This window comes from Leptonotus elevatus, chromosome 11 (assembly GCF_054856555.1).
Source record: "Leptonotus elevatus isolate MCC_2025b chromosome 11, RoL_Lele_1.0, whole genome shotgun sequence".
NCBI classification, from domain to species: Eukaryota; Metazoa; Chordata; class Actinopteri; order Syngnathiformes; family Syngnathidae; genus Leptonotus; species Leptonotus elevatus.
The window spans coordinates 12,616,441-12,644,309 of NC_141249.1; the positions used below are offsets into that span (position 1 = coordinate 12,616,441).

Consider the following 27,869-nt stretch of genomic DNA (forward strand, 5'->3'; position numbering starts at 1 on the left):
ATAAATGTTTAAATTCCATGTAGGAATTTTAAATGTATGTTTTCCTTCTGTTTTACCAGGTGTGAAGCAGTCCAGTTGGCCAAGCTGAGACATTTAATGAACCCCGAATAGCTCATGTATATTAATTATTAACAACAAAAGTGAAGGATATTTTCACTATAATTTGTTTCTTTCGGGGGCGGCCATCTTGGACAAGTGATTAGGTATGCCCTGGATTCTTGACCTCCGCACCCCCCCCAGGGCGGCGGCCATCTTGGCCAATTGATTAGTTACGCCCTGGATTCTCGCCCCCTACCCTGCTATTTTTTTTTATCCTTCAACTGCTTCTAGATTTCTGGATAAATTCAAACCATTCCAACTTTAGCATGTTCAGCCCATTCCAGGTCGTTGTATACCGTTCCATAACGTTCAATATCATTCCACGGGTTTCCCTTCAGCCTTACAACCTTCACACGCAGTTTCTACAGAAATTTCGTTCTTTAGTTAGTTAGTTTGCCGGGGGGGGGTTTCTTCTTTTATTTCATTAGCAATTTATTTATTTCATTTTACGTTTTCATTATTTTGCTAGTCTTCATTTAGTACAATAACCTTGGCTCCAGCTCACCAGTGACCCAAATGAGGAAAAGCACTGTGGAAAATGGATGGATGGAACTTTTGAAGGGACATTTATATTGGTTGGCCGCTTCATTAGGGACAATTTGGTCTCAGTTTTGGACATACAGGCTCTCCTTTCCCACATAAGGGCATTACAGTAAGTGATGTAAAAACCGGTACCGCTTATCCTGTTGAGGATCGCGGGAGCTTTTCGGGTAATAGGCAGACTACTCCTTGGATTGGTCGCCAGTCAGGGGGCAGACAACCAATCACACTCACATTCACACCGTCGATTACTATTACAAATTACGATGACCAATATTTCTATTGCATATTGTCGGTGTTATTGATGGACTGTCTTAACTTTCGCTATTGCATGTTTATTGATGTGCTCTATATTGTATCATACTAAGAGTTGTGCGTCATAGCTTGCCTGTCTCTCATCCCAAAATGTATGAAACTGTTGTCAATATGATGCACTGCAGCTCTACAATAAAAACTGCAACCCCAACCACAATCATAAAGCATTTCTAGTTTATTGATATAGAAATTGAGCATCAGTATATTTGTCAAGGCAGAATTTACAATACAACTCCTTTATTAGATCTCATTATTCAGGCATCCCTAATTTTGTGGCCTTTCCAGACTGAGGCCTGAACTTCTTCCTTTAAAAACTGTACATGAACCTCTCACACTGTGTAAAAGCAGAACATATAGGACATCCCTGATTGAGCATCCTCATAATTACTCAGCGGCGGACTTTGTGCCCACTCCGCATGCACCAGTATGCCGTGCGGATCAAGAAAGCTCCACAGGATTAAGAGAAGCTGCTCTATTACTCTGTATTGTTTTTTTTCTTCTTTTTAAATCCAGACTAGTGGTCATTACTAGCCGACAGCAGTCTGTCGACATGTAGGCGGGAATCTTCTTATCCTGCAGATTGTACAGCACCCCTCCCGAGCCGACATCCTCCTCCCCTTCATGTACCTGCACATGTCACAGGATGTAAACATATCAACAGGGCATTGGCAGAGGAATACATCGGAGTGCTGACTCGCAGAATCACACGCACTTTTTGAGTTGCCGGTTGCTGAGTGACAACAAAACTGTCAGGGATGCGCTGCCGTCTTTTCAAGGGAGAGGGAGGGACCCGAGCAGCCGCATGAATAGCGAAGAGGGTACCTGGGAGGCATCTCCGGGCTTGTCAGAGACAAGAAAGCTCAAGAATTACTACTCGAGCGACGGGGAAAGCCGAAAATAGCAGTCTCTGCGTAATTGAAATAAAAGTTGCTTTTGCGCAAAAAAACTATTTGTACTACTGTATACCGTGGCGGTTTTTGCTACTATGTGCAGCAGGGCAGCTTGATCTTGTAGGTTGCAATCATTTGCCCCTTTTGCACCTCTTGCATCCCTCGCCTAAAACCCCTTCTGGTAGCTAAAGCAGCATTTAATTGTGGAGGGCTGAGCCGGGGTAAGGAGTAATCAGATGAGAACGCAGGCAGGGGGGGGGGGGGGGGTGCGTCACGTGGGCACACATGCTGGCTAACCAGGGATTAATAACACTGGCATCTTGATTGGAGTTCAGCTGCTGGGAGGGTGCGAGGGAGGGGTGGCGAAAAGGGAGGCGAACGGGACAGTTGCAATGACAGGAGACGATAAAGGAGAGAGAGAGAGAGAGAGAGAGAGAGAGAGAGAGAGAGAGAGAGAGAGAGAGAGAGAGAGAGAGAGAGAGAGAGAGAGAGAGAGAGCAGTGAGTTAGAATCGTGAGAGGGAGTGGGAGGGAAAAAAAGAGTGGGAATTGGAGGCAGTGCAGCGCGCTGCAGAGCAAAAGAGGGGAGGCAGAAAAGAGAGAGAGAGAGAGAGAGAGAGAGAGAGAGAGAGAGATCTGAGAGAGTCGAGAATCCTCCGCCGTTGCGAGCCAGTGAGACGCTGGAGGGCTGAAAGAGGAGACGCAGGTCCAAAGGAGGGCTTGAGAGGCTCCGGAGACAGAAGTCGGGGGGAGAAGGTAGGAAAAAAAGGAGGCTGGGTGATAAGATCAAAAACAGGAAACGAGGCTCGGGTGGTTTGAAGATGAGCTGCGAGTGGGAGCAAATCGGATAAAAGTTGTAGATGAAAAAGCAGGAAGCGAAGACAGATTGAGGAGATACTGCCCAAGTTGATGGCAAAAGTGGGAGGAGATTTATGGCAACGGAGAAGGAAGCTCTCGCCATCTCAGGAGTCCGTCCCCCCCGCGCTTCTCGTGGACGTCATCCGTCAGCATGTTCTCTGACAGCAGGGCTCCGGCAGCCAAGGAGCACAGAGCCTTCAAGCCTCATGCCCCTCACTTCATCCCGTGGCTGCGCAACAGTCTCAAGTCCCAGCAGAGCGCCGACCTGGGGCTCAACGGGCCCTACAAATCCAATACCGAGCTCCATGACAACCTGGCCCCTCTGGAGAGGACCAAAGGGATCGGGATCTTCTCCATCCCGGGGAAGAACAAAGCCAAGAAGAGCGAGCTGCGTTGCAATGGCGTGGGGATGGCCAGGATGTTGCCGGTGGTGCTGAGGGGCCACCACATTTTGGGGAAACAGAAGGAAGGTAGTCCGGTAAAGTCCAAACAGTCCGAAGTGGAACTCGATCCTGTTAGCATCGGAAACACTCCCACATCTTGCTCCCCGAAATACGGCCCTCTCGTGGGAAGTCCGCCGGCTCCTACTCCCGCGCTTCTCGTCGAAAGCCCGGACTCGAAGGTTGGCGTCTGCATGGAGGAGAGGAGCGAGGACATTTGGGACTACACCAGCCATGTTATTCACCAGAGAGACCTTCAGTCATCAGTCTGGCTCAGCGCAAACCCTCAGGGATCATCAAAAGATGGACACCGTGGCTTCACATCTAGTTTCAGTTACATCAGCAGGAACTGTCAGAGCCAAAGAGACCCGAGCGCGCTCCGAGAACCACCTGTGGACGGCTCCAGCGCTCCGCTCAACGGAGTCATTTTTTCCACTGAGGTTCCTCACAGAGGTTTGGGTTTTACTACCACTCTGCGAGGGCCGGGGAAACACGGCAAGCGCATCCCGGCTTTGGGCAGCAACCAGGCCCGGTGGGTCCAGCATAAACCAAAGAGCGATGCGGAATCACGCAGGAAGGGAACGGAGTGCAATAGGAAAATGGTGCGGAACCAGCTCAAGCGGGTGGTGGACAACCTGCAGCAGGTTCTGACGGCACTGAGGGATGTTCAGCAGGAAATGAAAGAGGTAAAGAGATTTTGGTTTGTTTGGCTTTGATTCTCAGACCGTTCATGTGTGGAGTTTGTATGTTCTTGCGCTACCGTCCGTTTATTTTCTCCAGGGACTTCAGAGCTCTCCCGCATTCCACGAATGTACGTTAGATTAATTGAAGACTCTAAATTAGATTGAATTAAATTGTCGCGGGCCCACGTTGGAGTTATAGTTTCCCTCGGAGCTCTGTTACGACCGCGCACCCGAGACACTAATGACAACGATTGTTATAAGAAGATGGATGACAGGATGTTTTAGAGTTTCATCCATAGTCTGGAATTCTTTAGAACGCATCCTTTAGAACAATAAACTTAAGAAGTTAATTGAAGTCAAAACCTGCTGCAGGGTCCGACTCAATCCAACTCCAGCACTTGACATCACTAACTAGGCCACGCCTCTTAAAAGGCACACATCCAATTCACGAATACTACAGTACATACAGTATTACACACTTAATAGAATCAGTTTTTTTTTTTACATTTTCTTAATGTTTTTATATACTTTCACAAAAGTGCTGTTTCTTTATTAAAAACAAAAAAAAATTGGTTTTTCAGAGGACTGGAAAAGATTATATATATATATATATATATATATATATATAATAGCATTTCAGTTCATTCCAATGCAGAAAATGTAATTGTGTTATTGGTTTAATTTGTTCTGTGACCACGCTCGTAACTCAAGCACTCATATTTCAAATCATCTTGCCCCACTGAAACTAATGAAATGCCATTAATCCGTTCCAGCCTCGCTAAATAAATAACCCATTAAAATGTATGTAATGTGTTATTTCAATCTGGAAAATAGTACTCATTGTACTTTAAAAAGACATTTAGTAATAACATAATTACATGGGTCACCAGGTGGCAGTATAATAGTCAGCCACACAAACGAAAAAAGAGTCAACTGCAGTAATATTTATATAGTTTTATGCAGAGGATAAAGAATATATGCATGTGAGTTGTTCTACTGCTTGCGAACGTCACATGACCAAACTCAGACAACAGGTGAGTCGTGAGAGGTCGTTACTTGAGCCCTGAACAACGGTGGTGTCATTTTCAAATCGTCAGCAAGGGACAAAATGGCGATAAAAACTTTTTTCTGCTTAATTAATGTTCCACAAACGCAATATTAACCGAATGCCGTGTTTACACTAGTATGGGTGTATAGACCATTATATTGTAAATACATTTTTTGACTTGACTTCCCTTTAAAGCGATAAGACGACAACCTAGGCTAGATGCTATTTTTTACCCTGTCTATGCCATTTCCCTTTATGTGTTAGCATTAAGCTAGCGAGCTGTAAGTAAAATGGGGGAAAACAACCAAATGACTGCTTTTGTCTTGAGAAACTCTTAAGTTGGGTCACTCATATCTCAGGGCACGACTGTACAAGTGAACCGAGTTACAATTTTAGTCACAGAACGGATTAAACTCTTAAGTCAAGGTGCCACTGCACGCTCTCAGGAAAAAAAGGTGCCATTTTTGTTCTCCAAGGTACAACTTTTTGTAATGTACCCTACCAGGTTCAAAAGTGAGGTAGAAAAAAAAATACTGTTTACGGTTAGAAGAGGTACATAAATAAACATTTAAATGAGTTAGTTTAATAAGTCTGTTTGCATGTAAGGATACAAATAAGTGCTAACCCTTTGTGAGAGGGCGGGGACAATAGTCTGAGAAAAAAACTTTAAAGAAGAAAAAAATACTTTATAAAATGGCAGATTAGCGAGAAAAAAACTCCAAAACGTACGAGAAATAGCTGGCTATAGTCTAATGTGAGGATTCGTTGGTGCAGGTTAATGGGACACTGTTTATAAAATGAAAAGGCAGGATGAAGATGGATTCATTCTTAATTTAAACTTTACTTGTCATACAGGACAGCTAAAGCGGCAACACTTCCTGATCCCCTATCAGCTGACTAAACACTAACCAATCAGATGCTAGTGAATGACGGAGAGCAGCAGATTCAACTAAGCCACTTGTACAAAAATACCAAAAATGTATGAATGTGCAAATAAGAATTCTGGAAACAGCTGGCCCGTACCCAACGCTTCAAAGAGTGAATGGTTCATTTCTGCTAATCAAATACTATCTCCATATTTGAAAACTTGACCGAAAAGTTTTGGCACAAACATTTGAGTATACGCTACATGTATTTCTCGTACGTTTCTGAGTTTTTTTCTCGCAAATCTGCCACTTTAAAAAGTGCCAAATTTGCCACTTTATAAACTCACAGATTTACACGTTTTTTTCTCGGAATATTGCCCCTGCCCTGAAAAAAAAAAATATATATATTTATACGTGGCCCTAATACGCCGTCGTTTGAAAGGAATGCAGTTTACAGAAAAAAATACTAGTTGAGTAGACAAGTGCAGCTACTAAGTGATGTCCGCCATCTACTGGTGAATGCTGTTATTACAACTTTCAACTGATCAGGTGTGGTAGGAAAAGCCATTTTGTGAAGTTGACCATCCCTGATCTAGACAGTAATCTGTAACACAAACGTGTACTTCGAGTTACATTTTGTACAAAGTGTAAGGGTCCCAATAGTATCCTTGAGGGTATACCGCCCCAGGTGACCAACCATTGGACCCGTAAAAGTAAAAATGCAGAACCTCACCAACCCCCACCTCCTTATGACACCCCCCCCCATCTTTAGACTTTTATGACTTTGCATACTCAAACTGTACGCCTTCAGCAGAATTAAATATGCATTAGAGAGTCAGCATTTGGGTTGGGTGCATCCGACACAGTCTGCAAATTATTCCCGCAACTCCGCTCTTGCTCCCACTCGCATCTCTCGTCTCCATCGTGCGCAATGTTTGCTCTCAAGTCATGCGTAGTTGTTTTTTTTCTTGTCCCCCCCCCCCCCCCCCCCCAAGTCACGCCTCATTTGCCACATGCGTTCACGGGCTTCCCGAGATGATGCGCCGTGACATTAGGTGAAACGCCCACCTGCTTCTCTGTGTTCTTCCTCCACCTGCGCCGTCATCATCATCATCATCATCATCATCATCATCATCATCATCATCATCATCATCATCCATTTTCCTCCAAACTCTTCGCTCTCCTGGACAGATGCTGTTCAAGGCTCAGCTGCACCGCCTTTCACTATGCATTTATTGCCATGCCCCTCGCCTTGCACATTATCCGCATTTCATTCGCATCCGCCGGGTCAGTGATAAAGCTCGGGCATTAACCTCGTCATCCGGGGTCGGAGGGGGGCAGGGGGGGGGGGACGCTTGGCGTGCGCCCGTGTTGATATACGGCTGATGAAAGAGCACCTCGCCTCGACAGGAGGTTGTGGCAACAGGCTGACACTTGAAATCCCCCGTTTTCACAAAAGAGTCAACACATCAAAGACAGACAAGACTTTTTGTCGCCTTTCTGTATTTCAAAGGCCTGTTATATCATTCTGTTGCATGAACCCGCTCCCTCCGTTTGATTTAGGAACCAATTACTGGTTGAATGCTAATGATCCTGCAGCTGCTTTTAAGTTTAAACTCATTTGACAGCCGCTACCAACAGTAGTAGAGCGAAAGAAAGTAGAAAGGCGATGTTTTGCTATACGGGCGTTTACCGGATTAAATGTCTGCTCATTAGAATAACAGTCACGAAGAATGAAAGACTCCAGAGTTATTGCAAATTATTATTCTGTACCTTAAACCAAATTTGGTGCATTCAACTTTTAAATGGTTTGAAAACTAGTAGTTGGGTCTCAGGTGTGCGTGCCTGCCCACCCATCAAGAGTAAAATTCTACGGAAAAAAAGGGGGGGAAGGGAAGAGTAAAATTAAACACGAATCAAGTAATTCTTTGTTTATGTAGGCTTATGTAGGCTAACCTATATTAGAACTGCTCACACCATTAAAATGACAAGCCAGACTGGCCGAAGATCCGAAGCCACTTTCAAGCCATGGCCAGAATCCAGTGCTGTCTGTGGCCATCAGGATTTTTGCCTTTTTTCATTATACTGTGTTTTTTCTTCTTCTTCAAGGTTTAATTCGTTTTTAGAGTGCAGAGCAATTGCAAGCGTGCAAGCTCACAGTAATACCGAAATAAACACATTTACAGTAAGTCCCAAAAGCTCATTTATGAAATTGACAAAGATGAAATCGAAGGACATTTTCACTATAAAAATATAAGAAACGTGTGATGTTGTTTTATTTATGTATTTATAATACTAACATTAAATATAAAAAAAGGCATATACAACTATTTATTTAAAAAAAAATAATAACAGGCAAGCAGCTTCTACTTGTAGAAGCAGATCTCAGTGTGGAAAAGAAAGGGCCATTTTGCGAATTTACGTACAGTCTGTACTGAATTGCCCCCTGGTGGCCAAGGCGAGAACAACAGGAAAAAGCACGGGATGGGGCAAGAACAGAATAATGGCATTTCCCATTCATTTCAAACACGATTTGAGATACGAGTGTTTTGAGTTATGGGCGTGGTCATAAAACAAGTTGAATTCTTAAGTAAAGATTCCTAATGGAGCTGCATTTATTTATTTATTTTTGCTATTTGCGGCGAATTTTGGTCTCTGACCCCTTGTGAATAATGAGAGTTCACAGTAATCGCATTTTCACCCATTGGGACAGCACTTCATATACTCCACTATTCACTTGATAGTAGGGATGAGCAATCAATCGAATACAAAACAACATCACACTGATAAGTTCAGCAGTCAACGTGTTAAGTAATTTAACAAATTTATTTGAAGTAGATGAATAAACTTTGATATGAATTCATTCGTCTATTTTGAAAATAAAACATTTAAAATAATAAGTCTGGAGAACAAAACTGACCCTTACAGTACCCTTTTTTCTTTATGTATATTAAATTTGATACTCTTTATTGTTGTTTATTGCTTGCGTTTGTTAAAAAATACATGATAAAAATAATTGCATATCAAACCACAATTATAATATTAAGGAGGGGGAGGATCACAATAAGATGACTTTTTCAAAGTTGTTCATCCCTACTTGATAGTGGCTCTGAATCTTTACCTCGCCTAACTGATCATGTCATGGAAGTCGAAATTCTATGGGGGGGGGGGGGGGGGGGGGGGGGGCAGTTATTATGTAAATGAGTTAAGTGCAGCTTGCTTCCAGAAAATATGAATTTCACACTTAATGGAGAGAAACACAACTTTTAGAAGACCTATAACATGCACCTAAAAAGTCCATTTTAATTGAAAATTTCTACATAACTAACAAACTTACCGCAATATCGAGAACGTTGGGCTCATTAAAAGCACATCATTAGCCGCCATTCGTGCAAAACTCCTCGACAGCGCGAACGTCTCTCAGCATTCCTCAGCACGACGCGAAGAACAACGATTGTTTATCATCAACACACTTGGGAGCTGCAGCAGCGGTAAATCAGGGTCCTGCGCTCCTTTTATCTCTGGTGATTCCTGACATTATAACAAGCTGCTCGCCCAGCATCACACAACGCACAAACAGCCACTCTGCACATCAAAGTATAACCAAATGCCTCCGCCACAAAGCTACATGACGGGGGGGAAAACAGGTCATCCTTTGACATCAGCAAGGATGTTTTTTTGAACATTAAAAAAACAAAAAACACACACATAATGCTTCTGTTGCAGCTCAGGATTTTCTCCATGCACAGGTGGAGGGAGAGGTCAAGCATTTCCCCCGGAGTCATTTTCTCCAATCATGGCGGCTGCCATTATTTTACTCCCGTGTGTGTATGTCTGTGACTGGCTTATATAAATATACATGGTCCCTTTTGCAATCATTATCTTACTGTGTCCGTCTATATTCACGTATTTTACATCAGCGCTTCCCACCAATTTTTTATTGGGACGAAGCACACCTGGAATAAAAAAATAAAATAAAATCGCGCAATCAAACGCAAAACATCAATTTTCATAATTGCACATTGACTTTCTCCTTCATAAATGTCAAACACCATCAAACTTCCTGCAATTTAACGTTGTGTGCTTTTATCGGTTTATGAATGCGCCTTTAAATGTTGACATTTCAAATGCAGCAACTAAGAAAAAACAAAAAGTGGATACTACTAAATATTTTGATGTCATGCTGTTTCACACAAATACGAAGTATGCTAACATTCAAGTCCTTGCTTATCATCAATGTAACTGTCAATAGTTCGTGTTTCAAGTGTGCCAAATGACAGCCACACATTGTATTCATTATTTAACCCTCATAATTAAAACCCTGCACTAAACGTTCCCATAAATCCGATCAAGCCATGATCGGATCATCTAAAAGCACATTATCTGCTTAATAGGATGGATGAGCTGTGCTTAACTGATAATTACGTGTTAGATGATGAACATGTACGGTTAAGAAATTTGGATGTTCAGCTCCAGCTGTGCAAAAAAAGTACTGAAACACGAAACGGACGTACGGAGTCAGAACGTATGTATTTAAAAGTTGAGAGAAAATCGAATACATTTCACCTGTAAAGGTTAAAGTGCAGCATGCTGCCATCGAGCTACATGGTGGCTAATAGGGTGTGCCAAAAATAATCAATTCTCATTATAGTCACAATTCTCATTTAGTATGATTCTGAATCATTTTTAAATGCCCCAGAATCGATTTGATTTAAATTATTTTATACTGGCTTGCCCTTGTTTGTGTGTGCCTTTATTGGGAGCGCTGTTCGTGTTGTGCTCAATTTGGCCACTTAGGGGCAGTGTGGTTCCACGCGTTTGATACACTGTTAAGTTGTAGTAGAAGGAAAAGGTCGCCATTGTGTAATGCCAATAAATTGTATATTTTTTTTTGCAGTGTAGGAAGAGCATATACCGGTGAGTAATGTTAAGATGCTTCTCAGTACACATTCCTGAAGCGTTTTTTTATGAATAACCGTTCTTTTGCGTGATAAAAGTGCCGCGACTAGCGCGCTAAATAGCATTAGCGAGTCAGACTGGAGTACCTCATGGCGATTCTTTGCACATCGAAGCAGAAATCATTGTCAATCAAATCCTTTTGAATCCAAAATCGTTCCGGATCCAAAATCGATTATGAATCGACTCGCAGGCCCAAAAAAATCTGAATCGAATCGTGACACAGTCAAAGATTCCCACCTCCTAGTGGCTAGGGATAGTTAGCTAGTTAATGAGCATCAAATGAAAAGCCAAGCAGTAAGGTCTACCAAGACCAACTGCCAGCCTCTTACACGCGGCAACAAATGAAGGGAGTTAGCACTAGAGCGACGTCCAACCCCCCCCCCCCCCCCCCCCCCCAGTTAGCTAGCTAGCTAACTATAACTGTGTTTTCATCCAGGTGGTGCATCAGATCGACTATCTGACCTCCTGCTTAGACCTGGATGAAGAAGATCAGCACCAGGCAGCAGGAGGCGAGAGCTGCTCCTCTTCCGGCTCAAACGAGGTGACGGTAATCAGCGCCCATCCGAGACCCTCCGTCTCAATAGACCACAGAGGAGCCACTTTCACCCTGAGGAGAGACCATCCCAGTGGGAGGAGATCCCCCCCAGTTGAGTTGCCATGCCAACTAAGCACAGAGTTGACCAGAACTCTTCGCTTGGGAAGCTCCCCCCGACGCGGAGGGTTGCTAACGTTAGTCAAAAATCACGATTCCTCCACTCCGCCGCACCCCACGCCGTCCCCTCAAAGAAGCCTCCCCGTCCGGCCGCCCACCCCCGGACTCTCCCCGTTGACGGTCAACCTCCCCAAGTCCCCGCCATCCTCCCCGGGTGGCTCGTCCTCCGTCATGATTAGCCCCATCTCCCCGGTGTCCCCAAAGTGTCATCCGACCGCCGTGCTCGGCCCATCTGTCATTATCGAGCCGCCGCGGAGCGACCGCCCGCCCACCGTGCGCTTCTGTCCGTCCGCGACGTCTCGACACCCGTCCGCCAGCTGCCCACCCGCGGACCCCTCGGAGACGCCGGCCCACGCGGACGGACAGAGGCGAGCGTCCTCGGCGGGGCCGCCCCTGGCGGGGGCCGCCAAGGCGCAAGGCCGCAAGGGTCGCAAGCCTCCGCCATACCCTCACCACAGACCCTCAGAGCCCGCAAAGACAACGCAGGACCCCCGCAAAGCTCCTCCTTACCCTGAGAAGAGAAGACTGCTCTCAACCACGGTGTGAGACTGCGGCCCCTCCAACAGCAAGTACGTTTATTTATGTAGCACTTTTCACAGGCAGGACTCGGAAAGCGCTTCGCACAGACTGTTCGGAATCGCTCCCGTATCCACTATACAGCTGTACCTTGATTTATGAGTCGAATTCATTCCATGACTACGCTCATAACTCACAACTCGTATCTCAGATCAACTATCCTGTTGAAATGAAAGGAAATGCTATTCATCTATTTTAGCCCACCACATTGTGCTATTTTAGATGTGTGCGGCTCGGCCACCAGGGGCAGTATAATACAGACATAGATAGGCACATGAGTTTCACAGAAGAAGAGTTTCACAACCGAGCAGGTTTATTATAGTTTTGGAATTTTCATTTTAGTTAGTTGTGATTTCATTTTGAGTTTTGTTTTTTAAATTTAGTTAGTTTTGATTAGTTTTTTTTTACGTGGTTGTATTAGTTTGTTATTTAAAAAATGCTTAGTTTTAGTCCGTTTCAGTATTAGTTTTAGTAAAAAAAAAAAGTGTATTGTTAAAAAACAAAAGTCAAACGTGAAAAATTGCCGCCGAAGAGCGACATGATTTGAAGGTGCTTTTCTATTGGCTGCTGCTAGATGACGTCACTTCTGCGTGACACACTTTCAAACGTCTTTATTCCGATAAAAATCAATCTACTTAAAATCACACTTAAAATCATACCCCAAAGGCTCATGCATTAAATTAATGATCAAGGACTAAAATGAAGGATATTTTTGCTATAATTACAGTTTTAGTAAAAAAGTTAGTTTTCTTCTTTTTTTAAAAGCATTTTTGTTTTAATTTTATTTCATGCACAAAATTGTTTATTGAATTTTTGTTTACAATATTATACTGTATAAAATTGTATTTAAATAAAATGCAAATAATTACATAGTTTTTGCAACAACAAAAAAAAACTTCACTTTTGCCGAACTTTTTTTTTTTATACTTAACTTTTGTTGAACTTTATTCATATATTTATTTATTAATTATTTATTAATTTCAAGCTTTTATTATTTATCTTTCTTAGGACCCATGGTTACAAAACCAAATGTGATAATACTTATTAACAAAAAAAATGTAAAAAGCGAAAAACAAGCGCGACAATCAGTACTTTGATTGCGAGGTAACCAACGTGAGCTGAGAATTATTTCTGACGTTTCTGAAACTCACTCTTAAGTCCGACGTTTGTTCGCAACACAATGCAAAAAAGAACACTGAATACTGTAAATCCTTAATAAAAAGTATAGAGTCTCTTCAATGTATCTTCCCACATGCTCCTTGAAAACCAGTGAACGATAGTCATTAGAATATCGAACATATTTACTAATCTAATATATCCCATGATGCATTGTGCTTGTTTCTGTTATGTACAATCAAACCATAACATTTTGTCACCAAAAGACCCCTATGGCTTATGCTAATACACTGTACATACTGTATGCAAATGAATGAAAATTAGCATACAGTAGATGTTATAGTGCTAAAAACAACGATTGGAGACGGTCTGACAACGTTTTGTTGATGGAGGTGAAGAGAAAATTGCAAATAGTCAACGGCATGAATGAAGGATCATTTCTATTCAACAGGAGAATTTCAAGGCCGGGCCACAATGAGCTGAGGCGGACCAGGTTTCCAAGGTGACGGGACGTCGACTTGGGGTGAGTAAGGAAAGAACAGCTTGTCGACAAATCTCTCTGGTACTTAGACGCAACACACACAGGCCGTCATAACATCTGTCTGGGTTAATGTCCTGGTAACAAGAGCCCCCGTGCAGATGCTCGCGCCGCACCCACAGATTGCACTCGTCGGGCTTGATGATCCCAAATTGTGCCCGCTAAATTGCATGTTCACTCTAACAGATTGCGGGCACTTTTGCTCGTTGCGTGACGCTTCGTCGACTGTGATTGTGGCACGATTGGCTGGAGGTGCAAAAAGTGCTGGAGACCAGCGTATTTAAAAGATGGTTTTGCACTTTAGGGAGCGCTGATGCTTTTGTGTCAGTGTCAGCAGAAAAGGTAAACAGAGTAACACCAAATATTATATATATATATATATATTGATTTTTGTTTGATTTAACTCATTCTGATTGCGTGGGAATTGATGTACGTGAGTATCCTGTATAAGATTGCATTCAAAACTTTGGACAGCACAACTGTGTGCTGGAATGACCCAGACACAACAAAATCCAGAGTTGAGTTTTGTTATAGGCAATATGGCATGACTCCTTCTTGTGATTGGCTCCAAGTCAGCACTTGGATTATTAAGAAAGTCTAAAACGACATTGCTTCATAGATGACATGTTAGAATTAGGGGTGTCAGGCGATTAATTTTTATAATCGTAATTAATCGCTTGGCTTCAATAATTAACTCACGCTTAATTGCAAATTTTATATCTGTTATAAATGTACAATAACAAAAAATCTACGTTTTTATACAATTTCATAATTCATCAAATTGAGTTAAAATTTGTACTGTATTGTAAAAAAACAAAACAAGTGATTATGTTGACAGCTCAGTGCATTTTTCTTTTCATATTAAGAGCTAGCTCATCTTTAACATGAAATAACTTGTAAAAATCTGCCCATTTTTAAAATTGTAAAATACAACTAACTTGACCCCAGTCTCCACAAATATATGCATTGTAATGACATTTATTACTGCTAAATTTTGACGTAGATGTAGACTGCTGCGTTGCGACTGGAATTAAGTAATTAAGGAAGGGGCGGTCATTAATTACACGTTAAAAAAAAATGGTGGCGTTTCAATTCACTCAAAATTAAAACACAAATTTTGACACCCGTTGTTACAATATTTTCTGTTTTAAGAGTGGAAGAGATCCGTTTTCCCGTTGCCTCTCATTTTGCCAATGCCTACCTGTGTGAGTCATCAAGTTTTCGCCCACTCTTTACACGTACAACCCTTAAAAGGACACCAGGAAAAAAAAGGTCCAATTAGAGAATTTAAAAGAGCGTCACTATTGCAAAAATGACAAGCAACAACTCCTGAGCGCATTATGACCTTGGGGGTTGTGCATAAACGCCACCAAGCGTTGGGATATAATGGGAACTAATTGCAGCTCAGACTGCTTTGGCTCCAAAGTACACACGGGGAGGGAGGAAGCGATAAATCGTATCCAGGCCAGATAAGACTAGAGCAGGGTCTAGCGGGCTCTGAGCTGACAGGGTCAGCGTACCCTCGACAGGGGGCAGCTGGCCATTGGTTGAGTCCTTCAAGGACCCCTGGTGTTAGAAAAATCCTATTGCCTTTGCTGCCTATGGTTTGACTGACCCGGGCCACAATCTCCATCTGTTCCCTTCTAAATATCAGGAGATGCAAAATAGAGGGGGAGAAGTCGGGGGGCAGGTGTGTGTGAGAGGAGACTGTGGAATGCGGTCCTGATTCATTACAGCACAGCAAAGCCATGTTTTATTCATTTAGGTCGCTCGTTGCTCACACCTGAGGTGTTTGTGTAGTTTATTTCGAGCAGGTTCTTTTTTTTTTTCCTTTTAAGATAAGATTGCTTGGTGACTTTCGCATTTGGTCATGCTGAAGAAGATAGTTGTTTTGCCGATGACAAAACGCCAGCTGGGCTTTAATCTTTTGGACTAAAAAAGAAAATAACGACGCAAACATTTGGTGAATTCATAGTATATGGAAGTGATCGATTATTAATGGTTGTCATCTGCTGTGAGGGTTTCATTCAAACTATTTCAGTTTTTATTTTCATTTTTTATTATTCACCAGAAAACTTCACTTGAATGGCTCAACATGTTTATATAACAAAATCAAATCCATCCATTCACTTTCTATATTTCCTACAGCGCTCATCCTCATGAGGGCAAGTTGATTGCCAGCCAAGCATAAGGCAATATAGACAGAAAACCATTCGCACTCACGTACATACCTATGGGCAATTTTGAGTATTAAATCAACCTAAACTGCATTTATTTCCCCCAAATGTGGGAGGAATCTCACACAAGCACAGATTCACAATCCAGAATCTCATGATTAAAATCCACAAAGAAGTAATCGGACTGCACTAAAAGGGGGAAGTCAACCCACAAATTTTCTTTACAACATGTTCTATGCACCCCCACTACTCATAGCACGGCATTCTGATTAGTATTGCATTTGTGGAATTTTGAATTAGCAGCAAAATTCACTCATTTTTAGCCATCTCAGGGGGCGGCCATTTCGCCAAATGTGACGTGGTAAAATGGCCGACCAGTGAGATGGCTAAAACAGGCAGATTTTGCTGCTTAATTCATTCCTATTCCATAAATTCTATATTAGTGTTTAGACTAGTGGCACTGCATATAAGGTATTATTGTAAATACTTTTTGGGGGGGTTGGCTTCCCCTTTAAATAAAAAAAAAGATTACATTACAATTACAGTGAATACACACACAGTCTCAATAGAATTATGAAGTAAGTAAGTAATTTTAAGACCAAATTGATCAAATATTACAAGTATGCAGAGATGCTGGAATAGGGAAGAGCAATACTGTCATCTAGTGGCGGTTTATAGGTACTACAGTGATTATTATATCTGTTGGCAATTTAAATTATTCAATCTCAAGTTTCATTCTTGGTTGGTTTTAAGTGCAGTAAAAATTGTACATGTATACAGGTGTTCCTTATGTAAATTGTAGTCTAACTTAGTTACTTTTAAAATCAAGTAATGCGTAAAGTAACTATGTTACTTTTAAAAGCAAGTAAAGTAACTAAGTTACTTTTTAGGGTAACTGTTTCAACACTTCCCGCCCCACATTTAATATGATTTTTAATGAAACATTCATTTTTGTTGACCTCTAAATTGTACCACTTTGGGGTCATTTCATTGGGAGAGAACATCTTTTATTTTCGCAGTTTTAGTGCAGCCAATCTGCCGCGTTGACCTTTGATTCTCTAAACTCCACAGTCAAGTTGAGCTCATCAAAAGTGGAACATGAAAAGTATTTACAACATCTCATGACAGCCTTTTATCAGATGGCCGCTGAGATATTTTTGGAGGGAGCAGCATAGAGGCGGACCAGCTGGCAAACAAAGTCGTGTCTGCCCAGCAGCAACATCATGAGTGGAATTTTATAGCACGCCATCACAATCTGCCCCGATTCTTGCCAGCGTGGAGTGTATTTAGAACAAAAAAAGTGATTTTCATATTCTGCTGGTGGAGCGGGGGGGGGGGGGCGTTAGAAGTGCAAAAGAGTGGTGATGTCGACATAAAGGCTGCCTGGAGTGTCATAAAGAGGACACGAGTGAAGTGATGGCGTGATTCAGGGCGCTGGGAAGGCTTTTGATGCTTTTATTACAGGGACGATGCCTCGTGGGTGTCGTGGCTGGAGTCAACATCAACTGGTCAAATGTTGCAGGTCAATGTGACATTTATTTTATATTTTAAAGAGCTTTGGGGTTGGCAATCAAGATGAGCTGCTTTCCCTAAGGCTTAACATAAAATGAATTAATCCCTGCCGACTCGTATATAATGTATATGCATAAGGACCACAATGATCAGCGTCATATACGTTCCCATATGTACTGCGGGATTTAGTCCATCCCTGCAAAGCCGGACCGGGCGAAATGAAGAGGCAACAATGAAAGCCCTTTATCTCACGGAAAAATATGTATCCCGGGACGATGCATGCTAATGGGGCAAATACATTTTTAAACATTTATTTTAATGGAGTCGCGTTTGCTGAGCAACTGTCTCGCGTTGTTGCGTCACACCAGAGATTAAATTAAGAATATTTGCGTGTAAAATTAGTTTTATCTTGAGCATGACAAGACGCATAAAAGATTTGACAGCGCTTCACTGGCAGGCACAATTTACATAAAAAGAATATAATTCATAACAATTCAACCACAGACTCATACAGTGTTTCCCAACCTTTATTGCGGCGAGGCACATATTTTACATAAGAAAAATCTCACGGCGCAACAAGACACAAAATGTCACAAAAAGTATTAACATAAATGATGATATCATCGCAATTCATTTACACGTCTACGAAGCGTGAAATTCGGGCTTGTTGCATTAAACACGATGCAATTATTCTGTTGCATGATGCACGGGTTAACTATCTTCTGCCATCTATACAATATTTACCAAAAATATTTAACTTCCAACTATGCATGAGCCAATTTTAGATTATGACGGTTAGGACAAGCTAAGTAAAATTAAAACTCTAAAATGACTTTCTCTTAAAATATTTGAGTAAATAAAAGCAACCCCCCCCCCCACTGAACACTATTTTATTGAATATTGAATATTTGGTACAGAAGAAATGTACCATGTTGAGTTTAAATAAATAAATAAATGTCAACCTTCTGCTTTGATTTTTCTTCAGTGTCCCATCACTGGTGCGCTATTCTTAGAACAGACCCATGGGCTACTCATGTTGTCCTTGGGGTTAACTAAGACCTGTTGGCACCATTTTTATTAATTTTTTTTAGAACAATGCACAATATTCAACAGAGAAAAAGTGTTTGCATGGTGTCTCCCCTCCCTTCTCTGCTCACTGATATGTTTCAGCTCTGCAAGCAGCCAATCATATTGTGCCCTGCTTAGACGTCCCTTCACCCTCATCGGTGACAGCTAGTATTAGCAGTTATTGAAACTTTGGACTTTTTAAAAACTGTCAAAATAATGTATTTTTGTTCATCTATCTCTGCCAGTGATGTATAGTGACAAGCAGAACAAACAAATGCTCTTTCGTCATATGGCATTTAAACCTGTGTATCAACTTTTTGTGACTTTTTTGTTGCCATGAGATGTTTTCGAAGGTAAAATACGTTCCTTGGCTCAACAGATATTGGCAAATGCTGGACTCGACTGCTGTGCACTCCAGTGATTTGGAATCACTTGATCTAGTCATCATCAAAATTCTGAACATTTTCTTGTATTGACTGAGAAGTGGATCAAAAGCTTACTTTCCAAAGCAGATGAACTTAGTGAGTTGTAGCAGTATATCAAAACAGTCAAAACAAATCGAGATGATGTCGTTTCCCCCCGTCTGTGGACTCAAACAGCAAACAACAAAGTATAAACTTCAAAAAGGTCACAAAAATACACTTTCACATGTGAAGAAAGTGCAACAACACTTGTCATAGCAATAATTTGGCCAGTTCGTCCATTTTGTGCAGGTGCAGTGAAGGGAACAACTCAAGGGTTTGAATTGGATGATGTGTGAGGTTCGCCAAAAACACAAGAATTTTCAGTAACAACTCAAATTTATTGAATAAAGAATCACAAGCGGTTACAAAAAAAAAAGCCTGTTTGTACAAAATGAATCAACATCTTATCTCATTTTGTTTTCCCAGCCACTACCCTCGGTGTGATTTACATCCTGTTGGGACCATCGAGCAGCACCTGACCAGCGACCAAAAAAAATCCCTACGAAAACCATTTCCTCGACCTACACAGGCTGCCACAAAGCAAAAAAGGTATAAACGTCACATTCGTGTGAATTTTTGTGTGTGTATTCATTAGAGAGGGAAATGTTGCCTCAGGGGGGATAGAAGAAACAGATTTGAGAACATGATGGTGTCTTGCTTCAGGACAAACAGCACCCAAAAAAAAAAAAAAAGTTATTTTCTAAAGCTTTCAAATCAAAACAAACAAGATAAAGCACAAACATCACAAGTGTGTTTGGAATTTTTATTCATCAGAGAGCAATTTATAGAATTTTTTGCTCTGGGGGATGGAAGCAAAGGATTTGGTACGCGATGGCATATTGCTTCCGAACAGCACCACAAACGTTTTGTAAATATTTCAAACGAAGTTCACATTAACGATGTATCGAAAAAACATCTATCATTCTAAAAAAATCCCCGCTGGCCAATCCCCCACCCTAAAACAAAAAATAAAATTCACAGATAGTGACGATGTGTGAAATATGTTGCACTTACGTAATATTGAAGAAAATGTTTTGGAGACTCTGATGTGATGATACTGGGGATTATAGTGCTACTGGGGGCTCTTTCAGTAAAGTCCTGAGAGGCCCGGATGATTAGAATTGCACATTTATGATTCCAAATGGAAAAGCCCCTGACGGATCAGCAAACATGATGCCTCAAAAAGTTTAGAATAAGCGACAAAGGGAAGCTTCTTTAATGTAAAACATCAAACGGTGGACATTTCAAAAGGATCTTGTTGATAGTATTTATGCCCAGGAGGGGCAAATACTCTTCTATAGTCATCGTCGTCATCATCATCATCATCATCCTCAGCTATTCTCCAAAACGTAACCTTTGACGAATGAGCTAAAAGTCAGCAGCTCACCCGGAAGGAAGGATGCCCGACGCGGCGTCCGAACGCAGAGCGCTCAGAGCTCTTCGTGTCTCGTGCGTCCGATCGCCAACAGCTTGGACAGTTGGGCGTTGAACTTGCCTTCTGTGTGGGTCACTGTGGGGGTGGGCACGAGGGACAGGAGATTACTTTATGAAGGAGAAAAGACGCGGCCATAAATGGGCCAGAAATGTAGCGCTTTCAGCTCATTTCGCTCCTGAAGGCTGAAGCTTTTTTTATTTTTTTACTTCAAATCTGATTACATTTGAAAGCACTTTTTGTCTCAACTGACTGGAACAGGCCTGCACGGAGAAGTGGGTCACATCGAATACTAACAGATTACTGATAAACAGCTGCATTTAGATTAGAATACCGTGTGCCCTTCAAGTTGCTACGCATTTGCCCGAGGCATACCATTCATAACCTTGAAACGTCGGACGGTACCCTTGTAAACGGCGGAGCCCCCTTTAATTTTTTACAACCTGTCTGCCGCGACCCGCCAGTTGAGAACGACTGCATTAGATGCATTTTATTATCTGCTGTACTGAGGGGGAAGTGGCCATTCCTAAACAGACCAAAAATTGGATCATTCTCGGGTCCGGATAGTTGTTGGCTGTAATTAATTGACATTCTGGACAGCGAACAAGCCAAAAATGTTGATTAAAGTGAATTCTAATGTAGCGTGGCCACATGAGAGGTGGGGGTGACCTCGACACAACGAGCACTGGGAGATGATTAAAGCTCACCTGCGGACTCCTCGATGGTGTATTCCTCTGAATTAAGATCTTTATCCTGTCCTCCTGCTAATGCCGCCTGTGACTGGAAACACACACACACACACACACACACACACATGAATATGATGGAAAGGATGGGAAGAAGAGGTTGAAGATATGACAAGGTCATGGGGATGCTGCACGGGGGTTGTTTGTGTACTCGGTAAGGTTATTTCTTTGTGTACATGTTTGTGTGTGAAGCAGGTGGAGGGAACGCCAAGAGAACGAACGTCCTTAATGGTGGAAGGAGGCGTGGCCACAACAATCGCTCAGGACGACAGTCCAAACACAACCTTCCCTCCATGAAACCCAAATAAAGTTTCAACCTTTTTCTCGCTTCTCCTCTGCCTGATTAGATTTTTGTCAGGGCTACGACCTGAGATAGATAAAAACTGGTTTCCATGGAGACAAGCGGTGGAAGATAAGTTGCGAAATAAAACAATAAATCAAAGAGGAATTAGTTTTGGCAATCTAAGGACAACCCATCAAAAATTAATTACAGAAAATACAGTGTGGCTTACAAATAGTGCATCTCTTGTCAGGATATCATTTCTGTCCACAATGAAGACAGCAGAAAATGTCTGGATATGTTTAAATAAAAAACACTGGCTGGCCATAACATGAGATTCAACTGCACAAACTTTATTGAACCAAAACAAAACTATTTATTGTAAATTTACACTTCAGTTATGTCCCTGGGTTGTCACGCGGTCCTTTGACCCTAACACATTATCTATCGCCTCTGAAAAATGTGGAATAATCCACAGGAAGTTGCATCATTCAGATCCTATACCAAAAGTTCACTCACTTATTTTTCTGTATATTTGATGATATTTTAAAAATGACAGGGGAGGAGTGAGGGTAAAAACCGAACCACATTTGGTTACCGGCACCCTAAATTATTTTCTTTCTTTTTTTTTTAGCAATGTTTATTTTTACAGTACATCTTGGTTGAATTATAATGTGCTTAGTGTCGACATGGTGTTAGCATAAATGTCAAGTGACTAAATTTGCTGTATTAGCTAATGCTATGCTAAAAACTCACTCCTTTTACTCAAATTAGTTCAATAAAACAGTGACATTAACAAAAAATTACGCCACCTGAAATGATTTACTTTGCGAGTTACAACAAATGGCAACTATCGGTATTTGGTGGAAAGGCTATTTTACAATATCCTGAGATTAAAAAAAAAATGATGATGATCTTGTCTACATTTATTTACTGCATTTAGTTTAAATTCTGGGCCCATTTAAATAAACTGAAGAAAGACACACACGGAGATCTTAAATACTTTTCCCGCAGCACCATAAAGTGGTTGGGAATCACTGATATAATAACATCCAACATGAGGACAGTAACAGAAGGGGGAGGGGGGGTCAATGACAACAAATAGGACGATGCATCCATCAATTTTCAGACTATATATCAGGGTTTTTAAGGGGGGAAAAAACAAATTACAAATAACACTAATCTGTGCATCTAACAACAACGCAGCTCACGTGCAGTCTGAACACTGCTTGCAAGACCATCATGTTATGTCAAGCCACTATTGGAGAAGCTCTGGGTAATTTAAATTACACCATTTTCATGGGCGATTTACAAAAGTGTTAAGCGTCCTTATTTACAGACTACATGAAGAAATAAAATAAAAAAGTTTGTCCTCTGCCCCGCTTTGCTTTGATTATGTGACATTTGTGCCGACTCTGTACTTTCCAAACCTCCTCAAGAGTGCGGGGAAGCACTTTGATCAGCACAATGACGGAGGTTGGGGGTGCATACGCAGAACATCCGAGGTAATAGCAAGTCGAAACTGTCACCGGGGCTTGTGTCTTTGCGATGGCGCTGTATCGGTGTCAGCTTTTTGCTGTCCAACACCAGCGCAGTGCCAACTGATCACACGTTGTCAGGAGAAACGCTGAGGAGGCGCAAACTTCAGGATGTTTGAGTACGTCAATCCTACATTCACCAGGTGGTGGCGCACTTTGGCACAACAATAGAATTGCAAGTGTGAAATGAAACGGAGCGTAGTCACACATGTTTTACTAGTAGTGCATCATGTCACCGCCTCATTAGCCAAGAGTTTCCGAACTACTTTACATCCAAACCAGCAGGAAGTTCCATCAGGCTACTACCTGCTCGGTTGCTTAGCAACCAGTGTCAAAATTTGGACACGCTTGCACTAGACTGCGGTGAAAGCCAAGCGCAGTGTAAAAAGGGTTTACAGTCATCTCCACAGTTGTTTGGGCATCAACTGGTTTTTTTCATCATTTTTGTTTTACATGAATGTGTTCATATTTGAATGGTAAATACAGTACCATATTTTTGTGAAACCTCTTCGAGGGGACATATAATGGAAAATTTAAATTAGTGGCTAAAATACCGTGCAACATCAATTTTACCAACTGGTGTGGGCACATAAAACTGGGGAACCCTTGAATTTAACTGTCCGGCAAAAGCAATAAACGTAAAAGGGCATTGTTATGGATTTTTTTTTAATTGTTTTTACACAATTGGTTGAATCTCTGGACTGTCTGCCCACCCATCAAGAGTGAAACTATACAACCAACTAAATCTAAAACTATCTCTTAAAATGTAACTGTAGAAGCCTTGGACTTTTAGTTGGATGTACAGATTAGTATTACCTAACGATGTAAGCTTCTGACAAGTTAAAATTATTTTATTCACTTTATGGGCTCTCGCTTTTTCTCTCACGCACTGGGTTCTACTCCAGAGATGAAGCCAGTCTAGTCGCGAGGCTTTGGCTCCGCTCCTGGTCGTCATGGTAATAAAAGGCTGACTCGTCATTGGGCCATTATGGGCTTTTACGCCGCCCCCTAAATAGTGGCTAATTTCAACAGAGACCAGGTATAGGGTGTGTAAAGTGTGCTATAATTTGTGAATCTTGGTGCATTTTGACAAAAGCATGTCACAGGCATGTGATTTAAACACCTGGAAACTGTTTTAAATTGTGATAAAAATGTATATCTTCAAGCATATCTTGACTAAAGCAAGCAGATATATATATATGTGTGTGGGGGGGGGGGGGTGCGGGGGTGCGCGCGGATTGAGGATTCCTGTTTGAAAAGAAAAAATTGATGACACAAAGTGGTTTGTTTATACTTACGAATGCATTTGCATATTCAACTTTGGTTCCCTTCAACTCCATCTTGAATGCGGTGAAAAACAAGTATGATTTCCCTGTGGGCCTTAGCAGAGAAAACAAACAAAATCATCAGTTGTCATGCATATTAATTCATTTGCATACATTCATTGCGGCCACTAGGGATGGACATTGTAATCGATTGATTGATCGTTATTTGGTCGCCTGTGTGGAATTGTTTGGTGATTAGTTGTGTCTTGGAGCAAAAAATAATAATAATAAGAGTGCCCTACTTGTTACATACTTTGAAGTCGCTAAGACCTACGTTACGCGTAGGGATGTAATGATAACGGCAATATCGTGATATCACAATATTAAAACTGCCACAAGATCGTTGTTGTCATGTCACAATATTAAAAGCAGCACATCTGTTAAAAAACAACAACAATGCTGCCAAAAACAGACAAGACTTATTATTAGCTAGTAGCTTATTATCTTTATAATGAAACTTAAAACAATAAACTCAGCCACTGTTATTGTTTACTTCGCACAGGAACTTTATAAGTTCCAAAATTTTGATTTTTCCAATTTGTTTGGGGAGGGGGGGGGCGGTCCAACTTAACTGCTACTTTGACGCTCCCTATTAGTCTTATTACCTGCACCAAAGCAACATTGAAGGTGGTAACATTTTCAACAGTTATTTGTATGGCTGCGTGCAGACTAATGACATTACTGCCACCTACAGGGCACCAATTCTGAATGCTGCTTTTGCTTGTTTCAAAATGTTTCCAAGTGTGTGTGTGCGTGTGCGTGTGCGTGTGCGTGTGCGTGTGCGTGTGTGTGTTAGCCTTACCTCCACACAGAGCAGGAAAACAGCTTGTTGTCTTCACTAAGGCCCACACTCATGTGCCAGTTCTAGAAAACAAAGGACAACATAGCTCAACTCTATAAAAAATAAATCAGCATCTGTTGACTGGAATTGACTACAATGTATCAGCCCTTGCACACATATACTAAATGTGCATTGCTGTGCCTGTTGCAATGCAGGACCCACACCTGCTGTCACAGGTAACATTCCGCATTGTGACAGCCGGTCTGAAATGCAAGTTCTGATTCTGATTGACCTGAGTGGTTACTCGTTTTGAGACTTACATTTCTAAGGGTGAGCAGTAAAATTGTGAAAAAGCAGTGACGGCATCTGTGTGTTTGATGTGATATCTGCAACTTCATGTGGGGAAAACGTTTTTTGACACTAACCTCATTGGTTCCTCCTTGTGCAACGAACGAGAATGAGCAGTCGTACAGACCCTGAAAGAAACAGAATGTTGACACACCTTCAGCTACATTCATGTTTGGTCAGTTTTGTGTGTCAGAAAAGGGGAGTTGATGATTGTTATCATTAGTATGATTATAGAGCATTTATCCTGCAAATTACAATCTAATTACAATTATTTTACTAGTGATCCAATATAATAAATTGATTTATTAAAATTAAATGAATTGTATTTGTACTACAGTCCCACTGTGGAATAATTTTGCACTACATCAACGAAAACACAGTTGTAAACAATGCGATTATCAATGCAACAATAATGGTAATTAGGCTATCGCTATCGAATATTTTTAGAATCAATTAATCTATTGATTAATTGAATAATTTAATAAAATTTCATTTTGCATTAAAGTGAATAACAAACCGTTTTTTTTCTCGCAATTACTGTTGTTTATTAACCAATTATTGTTCTTTATTTGGTATAAGAAAAAGCTGAACTATTAAGAAATACGAGACATCTGAGCTTTTTAAAATCGATTCAGTTTGACAATCCATTATTTGTCGACTACTTGACTAATTGGGGCACTCATGTGCTGATGAGAACCATCGACCTCAGAACTGTGAGGATGAAGCTTAAGTTGGGAGTTTTATTAACCACTCCAACTCTGTACCACCATAATTATAATAACAATAATACTATAATAATAAAGAGCATTAGTAAGAGTAAAAGGTGCAATGTGGACATACTATGAAGTTTTGTAAAAAAAAAAAAAAAAACGTATATAAAATGTTATAAATTTATTGATACAATTGAGAAGTGGCTTCTTCAAAGTTGGATAAAATAATACCCCAAGGTGCATATTACAGTTCCCATTCCTCAGCCAATGAATGGCACCCCTGTAGCAGCCAGCGACGTGTCAGTCGTTTACAGGCTATGACGTCATCCAAATGCGACCAAATGTAGTCTGATTCCGCGTCCAAGTAGAAAATGTGACAGTTTAAGCTTATAAATGCTGACTTTAAAGCGTTCAAATTAAAAGTCAATACAAAACATGACAGAAGCCCTTGATATGCGCGTTATTTAGCATCAGATGGGACATAACCGCATGCTGAAAAGTCGGTGCACAACGATATAACTTTCTGGAAGGCAGCACGTACTCCCTTATGTTTGCCAAAAAAATCACAAATAGTGCATGAGAACTGATAAATGCCTTGTACACAAAGATGACAGTAGCTCTTGTCGTGAGGCGGTGACAACAGAGTAGTAAACTGGCATGGTTTTAAAAGGGCATCTTAATAATAGGAAACAAAACGTGAAAAATCCAGTTTTGAGCGAATGCACACTGTACTATTAAGTCGTTCTTACGTGAACATACGTACAATCGACTCGGTGAAGGTGTACAACGTTCCTCCCGGTTTCACGTCAAACTCCACCGTTTTCGTTTGTTCGTCCGAAGCATGAGCCGGATAATGTGACATAAGCACCACGAAGAGAAGACAAACTGTCAAGTTAGTAACACGAAACTTCTTCGCCGTTGCCATTCTTCCCTTGTTTACTGTGTGTTTACTGTTTAGTGGAAGTGACTGTAGTGATGGATTGGAAAGACTCGTTAGTCCATGTTATGAGTGGCTTCTTCTTCTGTTATTTGTTTAGCGGCGTCAAATTGTTTTTCTGTGCAATGTCGCCACCCATTGATTGCTAATGAGAACTACAACTGACTTTTCTTTTCTTCTTTTTTTAACAACCCGTTAGCTTAACATTTGACTTTTTGTTTGTTTTTTTGAAGAAAAAAAGCAGATTAAATGAGGCTTCAAAATCATGTAAAATGTAGCCTTTGCCCTTTCAAATGCTACTTTGTATAGCATCTGTCTTTTGCCTACGGATCCCTCAATGTTTGAGCTGTATATTCACTTAAAGCCTCTGGTGGCTGTAATATTTCTCTCCACAGCATCATTCCAGGTCTTTCCACGCTGCCACTAGAGGCGCTAGCCACCAGCTAGCTCACAAGCTAGCAGTCTGGGGCCAATGTGCGGTGGTCTCGTCTGTGCCATCACCTCCTCTCGGGAATTTAAATAACGACAATAAACTGTTTTGTTAATTGTGGCATCCATGATCCATCCAAATGTGCCGAGTACTAATAATTATCAAGATATTCGCATAGTACACGCAGGAAACCCACGCAATCACATGGAGAATATGCAAACTCAACACAGGAAGGAGCCGAATTTTGAACCCCAAACCTCAGAACTGTGAAGCAGACGTGCTAACCACTCGATCACTGTCTGTAAATAACATTTGTCTCAAAACAAGAGTATAAGCAATGCCAACTTATATGTAATATATTTGCAGTACTAACATTACACCTCCATTTTTGCAAAATAAAGCAAAACAAGAGACTAAAAATAAACGATGTTACTGCATGTCCGCATGTGTGTGTGTGTTTACACGTATGTCTTTGGAGCCAT

The 27,869-nt window shown here is 41.3% G+C and overlaps 2 protein-coding genes and 1 long non-coding RNA gene across 4 annotated transcripts; 1 reads left to right on the plus strand and 2 right to left on the minus strand.

Moving 5' to 3' along the window:
* Positions 1–1,114: 1,114 nt before the first annotated feature.
* Positions 1,115–1,986, minus strand: LOC147165854 (uncharacterized). Its single transcript, XR_015096506.1, has 2 exons — positions 1,667–1,986; positions 1,115–1,581 (listed from the first exon to the last, which is right to left on the minus strand). It is a non-coding gene; the product is annotated as an uncharacterized LOC147165854 (long non-coding RNA).
* Positions 1,987–2,364: 378 nt separating this feature from the next.
* Positions 2,365–21,359, plus strand: LOC147165855 (uncharacterized). 2 transcript variants are annotated; one of them, XM_086089590.1, is made up of 5 exons: positions 2,365–3,827; positions 11,134–11,978; positions 13,553–13,624; positions 19,287–19,409; positions 21,231–21,359. In XM_086089590.1, exons 1-2 carry the CDS (start codon positions 2,853–2,855, stop codon positions 11,953–11,955), a joined length of 1,797 nt encoding a protein of 598 aa, XP_085945716.1. In that variant the 5' UTR covers positions 2,365–2,852; the 3' UTR covers positions 11,956–11,978; positions 13,553–13,624; positions 19,287–19,409; positions 21,231–21,359. The 2 variants fall into 2 exon arrangements, with proteins under 2 accessions (XP_085945716.1, XP_085945717.1); XM_086089591.1 differs by having other exon boundaries at positions 21,234–21,359.
* On the minus strand, positions 19,610–27,051 carry mydgf (myeloid-derived growth factor). The gene is made up of 6 exons (XM_086089592.1): positions 26,784–27,051; positions 25,388–25,438; positions 24,984–25,045; positions 24,155–24,236; positions 21,000–21,072; positions 19,610–20,370 (listed from the first exon to the last, which is right to left on the minus strand). Exons 1-6 carry the CDS (start codon positions 26,943–26,945, stop codon positions 20,291–20,293), a joined length of 510 nt encoding a protein of 169 aa, XP_085945718.1. The 5' UTR covers positions 26,946–27,051; the 3' UTR covers positions 19,610–20,290.
* Between the last annotated feature and the right edge of the window lie 818 nt (positions 27,052–27,869).